This window comes from Solanum pennellii, chromosome 1 (assembly GCF_001406875.1).
Source record: "Solanum pennellii chromosome 1, SPENNV200".
Lineage (NCBI taxonomy): Eukaryota > Viridiplantae > Streptophyta > Magnoliopsida > Solanales > Solanaceae > Solanum > Solanum pennellii.
In genome coordinates, this window is record NC_028637.1 from 89096480 (window position 1) to 89110185 (window position 13706).

Sequence of the window (13706 nt, forward strand, 5' to 3'; positions counted from 1 at the left end):
ACCCCACCCCCCACCCCGGCATGTCTTTAACGTCAATTCACTATTTCGGTTATGGTTCCTAAGCAGCTTAACTTCAACCTGTTTGCTTGATTTTGCAGGCTTACTTGTTCAATGATTACTGGGAAGATATTGGTACAATCAGATCCTTTTTTGAAGCAAACCTTGCACTCACTGAACATGTAAGAACCGGAGAGCTATTATATGATTTTTATAGTCTTTAAAGGGTTTATTTCTCAAACAACCTGAGTAAGATGGGATGTGGCCATTGAACACCAGTCAATCTTATTTGACAATATTAAAAACGATGGTTCGTACTAATCATATGGCCAACTATGTTTTTTTCTTTTTCTTCCAGCCACCAAGATTTAGTTTCTATGATGCAACAAAGCCAATATACACGTCAAGGAGAAACTTACCTCCATCAGCGATTGATAATAGCAAGGTTCAAGACACAGACCCACGTCTTCAATCTTAAACAGATTCATCTTTAAATTTTCTTCTACTAACCAAATCTATTTGTTGCCAGATTGTTGATTCAATTGTATCACATGGTAGTTTCCTGACCAATTGCTTCGTGGAGCACAGTGTTGTCGGCATCCGATCCCGTATAGGCACCAATGTTCACTTGAAGGTTAGTCTAGTAAAACAGCTATTGAAAGTTCAGTATTATGCTTTTGCACAACAAAACCAAAAATTGGTTCTCCAACTAGATTCCACGTAGATCCAACACAAGAACATTCGTGTTTCACATTAAAACAATTAGAACATACCATACAAACATATTAAGTACTTCTACATTTACTTGATTTTGTAATTGCTGCTAATTTAGCATACACTTGGTTGAAATCCATACAGGACACAGTGATGCTTGGTGCTGACTACTATGAAACTGATGCAGAGATTGCTTCACAGCTAGCTGAAGGAAAAGTGCCTTTAGGAATAGGAGAGAATACCAGAATAAAGTAAATCACTAAGATTGTTCTCCTTTAGTGTTTATCAAGCAAGAAAATGAATGTGATTCTAATTTCATTTCTCACGTTATTTCAACTAATATGCAGAGAGTGCATCATTGACAAGAATGCAAGAATTGGAAAAAATGTTGTTATTGCCAACTCAGAGGTATGACCCTCCCATACTCCCAACAACAGCAAGAGATCAAATTTTATCTTGTTATTACTGGGAGTCACTTATTTTCCTCTGACACATCAATTTGCAGGGTGTGCAAGAAGCAGACAGATCCTCAGAAGGATTTTACATACGATCAGGCATCACAGTCATATTGAAGAACTCAACAATCCCAGATGGAACTGTGATATGACAAGTGTGACAATGTCTTTTTGTCTTTTCTTTCAAGTAGAATTGGCACCAAGAAAATTGTGAAATATGAGAAGTAAAAGTTTCAGATTATCAACTTTTCCACATGCAGCAAGTAAATATTGAACTAAAGGCCGATGATAAAAAGGGTTGTTTCTCCCATTGATGAATTTTGAACTAAGAATAAAATGTCTGTTCAAGGGTGAACTTTTTCAATAAAATAGCTGATGACACTAACAAAATATGGTTTTCACAGTAATATTTTATATTAGTTGGAAACAACTTTCTTCAAGTCAGAAATAAAGAAGGATAGGAAGTTTAAACTTATAGGTAACACTATTTACTGCATCAAAACCTGTACAGCCTTGCACTAGATTGCTGCATTATTCAAATCTTTCCTCTGTTTTCTCACGTGTACTGCATCCTCATCAACACTGCTCTACTGGATCTTCTTTTGGGAATTTGAGGTGGTAAGTTAACAATTTAGTAAAGATAAAGGAACACAGGGCTAATTTTCTTGAAAGAGCACTTGAAGAGAACTATAAAATGTTGATATTTTACAAATTTGTGTAGCAAAATGTCTTCCTTAAATTGAAAAATTATACAGCTGTTAGAACTTGAAAGAGCAAAGGACTGAAATACTGTCTGATGTAATATTCTTAGCAAAATTATATTGGAAAATAAATGATTTTCTTATTCAGAATTCTGCAAGCAAAAAAGTATTGTCCCAAATGCATTTATATGTAATCTAGAAAAACACTATGTGGGGTGAGGTGGGATGGGGTGACGGGGTGGAGGCGTAGGAGATGGGGAGCAGACAATGAATTGGAATGTCATTTATGAATCTTGTTTTTCTATTCCCACTAGAAGTCAATTTCGCAATTTATATAAACATATTTTCTAGAGAATATTTTCCAAAACATTTTGACCACCCAAACACGGGAGGACTGAATTTTTTGTTCCAGAATACCATACACACCCTAATAGGTCGTATCAGTCGTTTATTTATCTTTTCCTTGGTTTTGAAAAGAAAACAGCAAGAGAGAGGCAGAGATGACTTTTGAGGCCAACAATTATGGAGAAGAACTCAATGCACAGTTAAAAGAATAATTGTTCGCAACAGAACATTAATTCATTTTCGAATCTCTGTAACACAAACCGCTCTTCCACTGTTATAATGCTGGTAACAAAACATTTTTTATCTGAAAATGGTTTTCTTCCAGTTCTTCCAGCTCTATGAAGATAATTTACTGCATCTTTTGGGATATCAAAATTGTATATATGTGTTGTCTCTGGTAGATCAACACCTCTAGCTGCTATATCTGTTGCCACCAATAAATAACCTCCTCCTCCTCGAAGCTCCTGTATCCCAAGAACATATAAACCACACACTAAGATAGGAACAGGAATTACGATATGGCAGCAACACAAAAATTAGTTCACCGTTTCCTGGGATCTATAATGATAAGTCGACCAGAAAACAATAATATCTCAGCAAAACTTACAGATAAGGATGCAGCTCGTTGATTGAAATTCATATCTTCCTCTAGAAGAGAGACGTCGGAAAATCTCCCACAAGAGGACTTTAGAAAATCTACCAAAAGAGTAGTTGGAGGTGCACTTCCTGCCTTTTTTGACTTCTCAGACTGCTCAAAAGTTAACATTAGAATTAAGGTATGTGATTGCTATAACACTAGAAAATCAAAGTTGCATAGATAAGTAACATTCATTTTTTCAAATTACCTATGAGACTATGGCCGTGGTTCTTTCCAGTTTATTCATTTAGACATGTGATTTACAGACAACTGATTTTTCTTTGAAGTAAGTCTGATTTCTTCTGATGTTAAAAAGAGCATAAATCCAAAACATAACAAAGAAAGGAAAATGGAACTTTTAAAATTCCAATAGGGGAAGTTTACACATCCAATTTATACATAAAGTTGAAAAGAAGCTACTAAACATACAAATGCATCCCCTTAATGATATTTAGAATAAGAAACGTTCCCAGCAAAGTGCAACTTCTTGCAGCTCCTGTGCGGGGGGTGAGAATTATTACATAGCTTTTCTCTAGTCTCTACAAGATCATTCTGGAAACTCAACCAACCTCTAAATTTGAGAAGTTTCTGGTGTGTGCTTTCATTGATTATGAATTAAGAGGGATGTCAATACTTGAAAGTGATCAATATCGCAATTAATCCTTCTATATAAGGAATTAAGGTTTCCAATCACTCATAACGGAACACAAAAAATAATTATTGTACAGAGACTTAACAGGGTTGAAGATACTAACTTGCTCGCTGACAAATATTATGGCAGATTCAGGTGAATCCGTCTGCAGTAAAGAGAGTAACATTGGATTTTTTTCCGTTCTGTTGCATACCTGACACATGAAAAGTTTAAAAACATTAGACATTCATGGAAATGGAAATAAAACAACCAAGGAACATAGTAAGTAGGATCCAGCAACATGAAAGAGAATGATCTAATTACAGGTACTTTTTCAGTATGGCAGTTCCATCCCACACCAGTTAACAGAAAGATAGCTGATTTTATTTATTCTATGCATGTTGAGGATTGTCCCGTCTAATACTTCTAGGCTCTAAGATACCGTAAAACTGTGTAAGTGAAATTAACAAAACTCTAAATGACAAGTAATGAGCTTATTCCAGTAAATGGAATATGTAAGTGAGTTACTTTGCAAGAAAAGAGAAGTAAAGAGAGTTGTAGAAGTTTATGATAGTATCACCACAAATCTATGATGGAGGCATGAAGGCATCGGCTCTACTGAATTCACATGGACGTGAACTACATCAGCCTGTCATTATAAATAAGATAAGTACGTCTGTAATGCGATTATCAAAAGATCATAACAAACTCATAAAAAGAGAAATCATGTCAAAGATACTTGTTCCAGCTTACCCTGGTCCATTTTTGCTGCATACAGTCGTACAAAAATCTTCTGTGCTGTGGAATTGAAGCACTAGCAAAAATAGTTTGACGGTTCTTGCTGGACGAGTAGGATGTCAACAGCCTTTTAAGAGAGCTGACTTCTTTTGAAGAATTGAACATGAAATCAACCTAAAATATGTAAATGAACATAAACAACAACAAATCAATCCCAAACAAGCTGGAGTCAGCTATAAGAATCCTCATTAACTTTGTTCTTCACTTAATAAACTCGACTCATGTTATCATCATAACAAAAGAGTAATCCAAAATAAGTCAAATACACATAAATAATAGTAATAACAATGACAATATTAAAAGTTCTCTATATTGTTACTGGCATATCAATCAATGATAAGGTCACACTCATTGAAAAGCAATATGTTCAAACCAATGCATCAAACAACAGCGCAGCACTGGCCTCTTCTTTTTATTGATTCAATACAATAGGGGAAAAGATGGTACAGTTCCCTACTGAGACAAACTATCAACTTCTCTGCACACTCAGCATACATCTTCCATGTGTCTTTCTTCTGGCGGGAACTAGCAAGATTAAAACCTATTCTCAATTATTAGATGCTATTGGATCTTTTTCTTCATGTGCTCTATCTTTAGCTAAGCCTGCATAGATTCCGAAAATTGTTTAACTTTTCTAGACAAATTCCTTCTATGTGATTTTAGGTCTACTTCCCCTTTTAACACATTTCTCACCATAGTTCATACCTACAAATCGGTGCAATAATGAAAATGTAGTTCTGTTTCAAGAATTGAGTTGAAGTTGAGCAAAATAGTTGCAAAATACAAGCATGCATAAGATTCACTTGTTATGACTTATGAGGCTTAGGAATAGTATAATTACATAGCTTGTCATAACTTGTTCATGATATAGAATTTTCCAAAGAATATATTATTGTCGTTGTGATTTTACAAATGGAAAGGAAAAATATAGAAAAGCAAAGTTATAACAACATTGTAGCATGTTTTCAATTGCTCAGCAGCATCCATATGCTGATGCTATTGGTCTCACTCTTCATGGGATCCCATCCAAGTAAAGGATCAACAGAGGCAAGGAGAAAATATATGATAGAAAATGCATCTTGATTACCTCATCAACAACAAGTACTTGGCAGGTATCTAGCTTCAAAATATGTTTCTCAAGCATTTGACACAAACTTCCTATAGTTGCAACAACAATGGTGGGTGGCTCAGCCTGTAATGGCACAAACATCTCAGAGTCACACCTCGTAAAAAAATGCTGAAGCTTCCTCTTAATTTCTGGAGAATGAGCAGTAATAAACAAAACAGAGGTGTTGAGAGAGAGGCAACAGAAGTAGGAACGAGTTGACAGACTATCATGAAAAATAAAATTGCAAAAGTACAGCAAAAATGAGCTAAAGTCCACAGTAGTACCTTTAAAAAGATAAGGTGTACTCCCTCAATACCACCTTACAAAGAATCTACAGAACGAGTCTAAGCCTTTTCTTTTTGTCTCTGTGTGTGTGTGAGAGAGAGAGAGAGATGATGGATGGATATCAGTAGTGTTTCAGCTGTATACTAAATTTGTTTCACGCGGTACTGAACTAATCTCTTAGTTTTACGGACAATTGCATATGTGCATTTGTAAGTTACACGCTGAATATCATTCCCGTTATGAAGAATGTAAACTGGAGATGCAAGATAGAGAACAACAACAACGACAATAACAACAATAATAAACACCAAAACGAGAACGAAACTTGGACACTATACAACAAAAGTATCAAAGATTTACTAAGAGGATCCCAGAAAAAGAAAAATTAAAACTTAATTAAGAGTTCTGATGTCGACATATTCATGTGAGGCAAGTAGACGAATTTAAAAAAGATAGACTCTGGGGAAGCATGAATTGGGATTTAAACTTTTCTCACTCACGGACATTAAATTTACAAGCAACATTAAAAGCTTCTGTACCTTTAGCCAACTCTTGTGTCGTTTCAACATCCCCCCATCTAGAAGAGCCATAACAGTGCATGATTTCAGTCCTGATTCATGTTCTGAAGGATTTACAGCAAGCATCCGAGCAACTTTTGTAACCTAGATAAAGCAGAAAACAATGTCAGTGCATCCCGAATTTTCCTACTTTCAGCAAACATACATTATAAATGGAAAGCAAAAAGGAGTAACTCCACAAAAACTTACTTGCATACCAAGCTCCCTAGTAGGTACCACGATCAATGCCTGTACTGCTGACCTTTGACTGTCAACAACTGACAATACTTGGAGCAGGTACGCTAAGGTTTTCCCAGAACCTGTCTAGTGGGATAATAGAAAGAAAAAGCAACTTCAATTTAATTAATAATACAGGAGGCCAGTTGGAAATGGGAAAAACTGAGCAGAGCATAAGAAAAGGAATAACCATTAAAAATGGTCAATGAATAGTTTCTATGGCTAAGAACTAGTAGTTCTGGTCTCTTTACATTTCCTGTTTTCAACTTCTACATTTCCCCTACTATGGAACTTGGAAGTTGGAATTTTTAAGTACCATTTTAGCAGTACGTTTTCCCTGATAAAAAACAATCACATGATGGATATCATTTAAATGATAATATGTCAAGCACAATTAAAAAGACGATTCAGCCCTCGTTATTGGATATGAGGAGTGGGACACAACGAAACAATAAAAGAACAGAAAGGACATATACTAAAATTGATAAGAATTTGTAACATCCACATTCCACCCCCTAGTATCCATAAGAATATGCTCAACAGTACATAGTACTATAATCACCCAATGGCATTTAAAGAGATTGTGCTTAAGTCAAGAATTTTGTTCGCCTACCCGGAGTAACTCACAATTTACTAAACAGTAGATGCTACAAATGATGATAAAATGGCTTCAAAGAACATTGAAGTTTTAGAAAAGTGAAACATCACCCAATAAATAAATCATTATTGCAAGAAAATTCAGAAGCAATGCATAAAGCATGTCTTCAATACAAAGTCCTCCCCATATAAAAACATCAACAATCATAAAGTCAAGTTACAACACTGAAGCAACAGTCGAAAAGTATGTATCAACCTGAGCATGAAGCACACAATCACGTCCAGAAAAGAGGAAAGGCAATGCCTGTAGCTGCACTTTTGTAGGTATCACATATCCAATCTCTTCTGCCCTGCAATTTGTGCTCCATATATCAGTTTGTCCTTAGAGCCAACCTTTTAAATAACACAAATCTATACATAAATAAAAAATCTCACTTCCATTTTTTTTTCCTTGAAAAATCTGGAGAAAACTATCATTTCAAGCAATTTCTACAAAAAAAAAAAATAATTCTGCTGCCTTTATTACGAAACAAAAAGTTCAATCACTCTATACTTAGAAACTTAAACAGATACTAGAACGATTTCCAACAAATATTGCCTAAAGCTTATAAATTTAAAAATTACTTAGATAATTACTTCACAAGCAAAATTTAATCTATTTTAATCAAAATTTGGAGCTTACGAAGTAAAATCACACTTTCTAGTTTCGACAGGCTCAATTTCTGTAAAAGTACTTTGCAAGTATCAATTGAATCAATATTTGGAGAAAATTTCTGTAGCATTAACACTATCCTTCTGGAAAATTCCGGAATATCAACTATCAAAGTAATGTGACAAATTGAAGAGTGAAGCATTAAGGAACATAATCTTACCGGAGAATTACGTGCTCTTGCACGTGACCATAACAGAGTTCCCGGAGCGTTGTCGTTGATGAATCCTTCATTAGAGTTGTAGTTTCAACATTGGATGAGCTGAAGGAAGCTCTCAAAGGCTTTGGATATAACAAAAGTTTCGGAGTTCGATAGGCAATGTTAGGGTTAACCGATGAAGTCCATGAAAGAGTATGCAGTTGAGTTGCAGAGAAATGCGCCATTCGGGAAGAAGGAATTGGAGTGAAGAAGATGAAACAAAAAAGGACGTCAATTGTTTTGTGAGGCTGAGGTGTGCAAATACCAAACCGTGAAAAAATAAGAGAAGTATCAAACACACTCAGGCATATTATTGGTTTTATCACTAAGAGTGTGTTTGGTACCAAGGAAAGCATTTTCCGGAAAATGTTTTCCAATTTTCTCATGTTTGGTTGCGGTAAAAGTTTTGGAAAATGTTTTCCAAATCAATTCATTTTCCTCAAAATTAAGGAGAATAACTTTCCTTAAACATTTTTCAAATCTCTTCTCCAATTTCAAATTACATTTTTTTTTTGGAAAAACATCAATTTTTAAAAAATAAAAATATTTTCAATATCAAAATTTTATTTTTTCACCCAATCCCTGACCACCCTCCCCCCCAGCCCCTCTCCCCTCCCCAAACCCCAACCCCCTCCCTAAAAAATTAATTTTGCTTTTTAATAATTTTTTCAACTTCAAATTTTTATTTTTTCACTCCTACCCCTCCCCTGTCTCCCCTCACTACCCTCACCCCCACCACCCCACCCCAAAAAAAAATATTTTTAAAAAATATTTTCAATTTCATAAATTATTTTCTACTCTAGTAAAAATAAAAGATGTTCCTCAAAGATATTTTTCATTCATAAATCAAACACTAAAAATCATTTCTGAAAAATATTTTCTACTCACCAACCAAACATGAGAAAATAAGTCCAAAATCTACTTGTTTTCCAGGAAAACATTTTTTAGGAAAACATTTTCCTTCATACCAAACACACCCTAAATTATTGATAGATTTTAAAATATTTGATAAATTAAAAAAAAAACTTTCCTGCTTTAGGTGTTTGTATTAAAAAAATAATTTAATTCAGTTTTATTATTATGTGATTTAATAAAATAAAATATATGTTAATTAAATAAAATTAAGTAAAAAAATTATAAATTTAAATATAATGATATTAAATTAGTGTAAATATCCTGTGCGAGTAAGTTTTACCTATGAAATAATCTTAAATACCTCTCGTGTCACATGGCATATCAAGTGATTATAGAGGAAAAAGTTTTAAAAGAAAATGTACATCGGATTTTTTTTTTGTTTTTTAATTTTTTTCCTTCAATTTTTAATCATAGAAAAGGCTCAAAAATACCCCTAAAATATTCGAAATAACTTATATATACCCTTAAACTTTATTTCGGCTCAAAACTACCCCTTCCGTCATACTATTGGGTCAAAAGTACCCTTCTTATTAACGGAAGTTGTTAAATGCCATGTGGATGCCATATGGATGTCACATTGCATGCCAATAGGATTACACTGCCACGTAGATTAAATAAAAAGGGTCAAAAATACCCTTAAACTATCCGAAATAGCTCATATTTACCCTTAAACTATATTTCGGCTCAAAATTACCCTTCCCGTCAAACTATTAGGTCAAAAATACCCTTCTTATTAACAAAAGATGTTAAATGTTATGTGGATGCCACATTGCATAACAATAAGGTTCCACTGCCACATAGAATAAATCCCTAAATCCTAATTACACCCCCCCCCCTCATTTCATTATTTCCAGAAACGATATATTCACTCGTTCTCCCTCATTTTGACAGTTAGGGTTTCATACTTTTTTTCGTGGCTATGTTTCAAAGTGGATATTAGTGCTTGTAAGTTAGTAAATATTTTTTCTTATTTTATAATGTTTATGATTTCAAAGCATAATAGTTAGAATTTCACAACTTTCCCCTATCAGCTAGGGTTTCGTAACTTTCTTCGGGGCTGAGTTTCAAAGTGGATATTCATGCATGTAGGTTAGTTAATATTTTTTCTTATTTTATTATGCTTACGATTTCTAAGTAAGATAGCTAGAATTTCACAACTTTTCCGTCATTTCGCGGCCAAGGCTTCTTAACTTTCTTCGGAGCTAAGTTTCAAAGTTGATTTTCGTGGTTGTAAACACAATAAAATAAGAAAAAAGTTTTACTAACCTACAACCAAGAATATCCACTTTGAAACACAGCGACAAAGAAAATTGTGAAACCCTAGCCGCGAAATGAGGGAGAAGGGGTGAAATCGTTTATGGAAAATAATGAAATGAGGGGAACATGAGTAATTAAGATTTAGGGATTTAGTCAATGTGGCAGTGGAACCCTATTGGCGTGCAATGTGACATCCATGTGACATTTAACAACTTCCGCTAATAAGAAGGTCACTTTTGACCAATAGTTTGACGGGAAGGGTAGTTTTGAGCCGAAATATAGTTTAAGGGTAAATATGAGCTATTTCGGATAGTTTAAGGGTATTTTTGACCCTTTTTCTTTCAGTATATGTGGCAGTGGAAGTCTATTGGCGTGCATGTGGCATCCACATGGCATTTAACAATTTTCGTTAATTAGAAGGGCATTTTTGACAATAGTTTGACGGGAAGGGTAATTTTGAGCCAAAATATAGTTTAAGGGTATATATGAGCTATTTCAGATAGTTTAAGGGTATTTTTGACCCTTTTCCATTTTAATTATCAGCTGCTACAATATCATTCCTCTTCTTGTTTAATTTCTCCTCCATTAAAACTGGAAGTAAAATTTAAAAATGTTTCACTCTTATTTAATTGCGTAATTTCGTATGCTATAATATTCTTTCTCTTCATTCAAGTATTTGAAACTGAACAATTTTCAACGAATAACAAAATTATGTGATCTGCATATGTTTTTGTGTAAAATTCATTAATTATTTGACAAAAAAACTTAACAAAAAAATGAAAGTGATGTTTTTAGTTAAGACAAACAATTTAAGAATGTAATTTAAATTTGAGTCAATTTCTCAAATGGTCACCCAAGTTAAGAAAATTGCCTTAAAATATCATTTACATTTCATATAGGACCAAAGTATCACCCAACTATCACTATTTTCCTCCAAATATACTTGACAATTCAAAACATCACTCTCTCCTAGTTGACATGACATGTCATTAAAGTCTTTTTTTAATAATAATTTAATTCATTAAACTCATTTAACTAAAATAATGATCATATTGTTTTTAATTTTTTTAATTAATTTATTAAGAATAAATTTTCATACTTAAATTTTTTTATCATAATTAAACTTTTTATTTTTTTATGTTATGCATAATGCATTTTTAAAATGTACTATAATCTCATCAATTTTAAATAATTATAAACACATACATTCAAAAATATTGATATACAAATCACTCATGAACGCTAATTTTACTTCAATTAATCATAAATTGTATAATAAATCAATAATATTAAAGATCGATTAACTATTAAAAAAATAATTATTTGGGTGCTTTGAAATCCATATATACTTACAATATCTTTTTTTAAAAGAAAATAGTAAATAAATAATATTTATATTTATCAGTATATTAATCTTATATAATATTGTATACTATAAATTAAATAAGTAAATTCAATTAATTATTAGTTTATTTATTGATGTTTAATTGTATGAAAAGTTATTATATAATATAATATAGAATAAAAGAATAAAAATAAAATTAAAAAAGTTAAATAATAACTTTTTCTTCCTTACCAACTTTTTTCAAGCTTACAAATTTATCTAAATACTTTTATTAAATTTTTTTTTTAAATTTTTTGAATAATTTAGTTAGATTTTTTAAAATTATCAGGTAATAAGTGCACACAAAGATTTTTTCATTGAATTTTGTTTGGTGACAATATATAAAGTTCTAGACTTTTTAAATTACTTTTCTTATAAATTTCACAAATTCTCATGTAATTTATAATTTATTTAGAGACATAAGTTTGATGAATTAAATAGGCCTAGTATTTTCTAAATACGATTAGTAATGACAGGGCATATCAACTAGAATTTAAGGAGACTTTTGAGGTATTTGATATTTCTAATAGATAAAAAATATAATATTATTTACTTTCTTCTTCTTTTTTTTTCAAAAAAAAAAATATCGGAAGCATGAATTGCAAAATATACAATTAATCTTATTGTATTGACCTTTTATATTATTGATTTATTATACAACTTATGATTAATTGATGTAAATTAATGTTAATGAGTGATTTGTATATCAATATTTTTTTGAATGTATGTGTTTATAACTATTCAAAATTGATAAATAATAATACATTTTAAAAATGTATTTTCATAACATAAAAAAATAAAAAGTTTAATTATGATCATTATTTTAGTTAAATAGGTTCAATGAATTAAATTAGTCTATTATTAAAAAATGACTTTAATGACATGTCATGCCAACTAGAAGAGAGTGATGATTTTAAAGTGTCAAGTATATTTGGAGGGAAATAGTAATAGTTGAGTGATATTTTGGTCCTAAATTAAACATAAATGATATTTCAGACAATTCTCTTAACTATTTAGGGAATTAACTCTTTAAATTTAGGTATAACTTAGAGATGCTTTTGATAAAAAAAATAATTTAGACATTTCTATTTAAATTTCTACTTTAGGTAGGAAATATTCATCTTCTAGAATTTTGGGACGAAATTGCTTCAATCGAATAGTATTAAATCTCTTATAAAAATGATTTCTTTTTTATTATTTACAAATTGTATCATGATCAAGATTTATACATATTTTTGTTTTTTTCTTAAAAGAAAAGATACTATCTAACTTTTGAATAGGTTGATCTAATAGTTTTTTAATTTAATATTTCTTCAATACTTTATGACTATACGTATTTAGAATCTAAAATAATTTGAAAATAGTATGCGAGGTCGGCGCGATCCACGGCAAACAATTAATTCTTTAAAAAAATGTATTAATTAAATAAGAAAAGTCATATTAAAAATTAGTGAATCCAAATTAGATTTGCTCCTACTTTTTAGTACGTCGTTGTTGATTTTGAGATATCAAACATAATTAATTCAATAAGTAGTGGAATAATAAGATTTGTTTAGATGTGATTTATAATTAGTGATTAGAGATTATATTGATTTAAAATTAATATTTTATTTAGATATATAATTTGCATTTATTAAATTTTCTTTTCAAATTTCATGAGTGAAAACTATTTTTAAAAATTTAACTGTATTAAAATCTTAAATCATAACTATTCATAAATAAGATATTAAAATATTTTAAGTACATGCATTGATCACTCACATATCTCTATGTTTTTTGTAAGTAAATATTTTAAATTACCTACTTTCAAATACATATAATTTAATAAAATTCATTTATCAATAATAGTAATAATTAATTATTCTTTAATATAATTATTTATTATAATATAAACAATCAATTTATGCCAAAGTGTTTTTCAATATGTACCATAAATTATAGTTGAGAAATAATATGAACAAAACTAAATATTTTGGTCGAGCAATTAATATCTTGCTCACTTTTAACTTGGTTGCTTTAAGATATAGCAATCAACATAATATAGCTTAAACAACTCTAAATTAATTGAAAAGTTTAAAACTTCATCAAAAAATAATTCTTCCTTCAATATAAATTTATTTTATTTTGTACCGTTTGTAAATTACAAGGATTTAATATATATATATATATATATATATATC

The 13706-nt window shown here is 31.2% G+C and overlaps 2 protein-coding genes across 4 annotated transcripts in view; one reads left to right on the top strand and one right to left on the bottom strand.

Annotated features, from left to right (window-relative positions):
- Window positions 1-1521, top strand: part of LOC107007442 (glucose-1-phosphate adenylyltransferase large subunit 3, chloroplastic/amyloplastic) — a 5051-nt gene extending 3530 nt beyond the window's left edge. The window contains exons 10-15 of the mRNA XM_015206072.2: window positions 99-179; window positions 356-442; window positions 527-631; window positions 856-962; window positions 1059-1119; window positions 1217-1521. Coding sequence (XP_015061558.1) covers window positions 99-179; window positions 356-442; window positions 527-631; window positions 856-962; window positions 1059-1119; window positions 1217-1318 — 543 coding nt within the window. The 3' untranslated portion in view covers window positions 1319-1521. The remainder of the gene's footprint in view (window positions 1-98; window positions 180-355; window positions 443-526; window positions 632-855; window positions 963-1058; window positions 1120-1216) is intronic.
- Window positions 1522-2372: 851 nt separating this feature from the next.
- Window positions 2373-8263, bottom strand: LOC107001883 (DEAD-box ATP-dependent RNA helicase 58, chloroplastic). 3 transcript variants are annotated; one of them, XM_015199864.2, is made up of 10 exons: window positions 7935-8263; window positions 7319-7412; window positions 6439-6552; window positions 6211-6333; window positions 5366-5470; window positions 4234-4392; window positions 4061-4129; window positions 3605-3694; window positions 2820-2960; window positions 2373-2676 (listed from the first exon to the last, which is right to left on the bottom strand). In XM_015199864.2, exons 1-10 carry the CDS (start codon window positions 8153-8155, stop codon window positions 2413-2415), a joined length of 1380 nt encoding a protein of 459 aa, XP_015055350.1. In that variant the 5' UTR covers window positions 8156-8263; the 3' UTR covers window positions 2373-2412. The 3 variants fall into 3 exon arrangements, with proteins under 3 accessions (XP_015055350.1, XP_027770270.1, XP_027770264.1); XM_027914469.1 differs by lacking the exon at window positions 7935-8263 and having other exon boundaries at window positions 6439-6548; window positions 7319-7335; XM_027914463.1 differs by lacking the exons at window positions 2373-2676; window positions 2820-2960 and adding an exon at window positions 3192-3514.
- Window positions 8264-13706: the final 5443 nt, after the last annotated feature.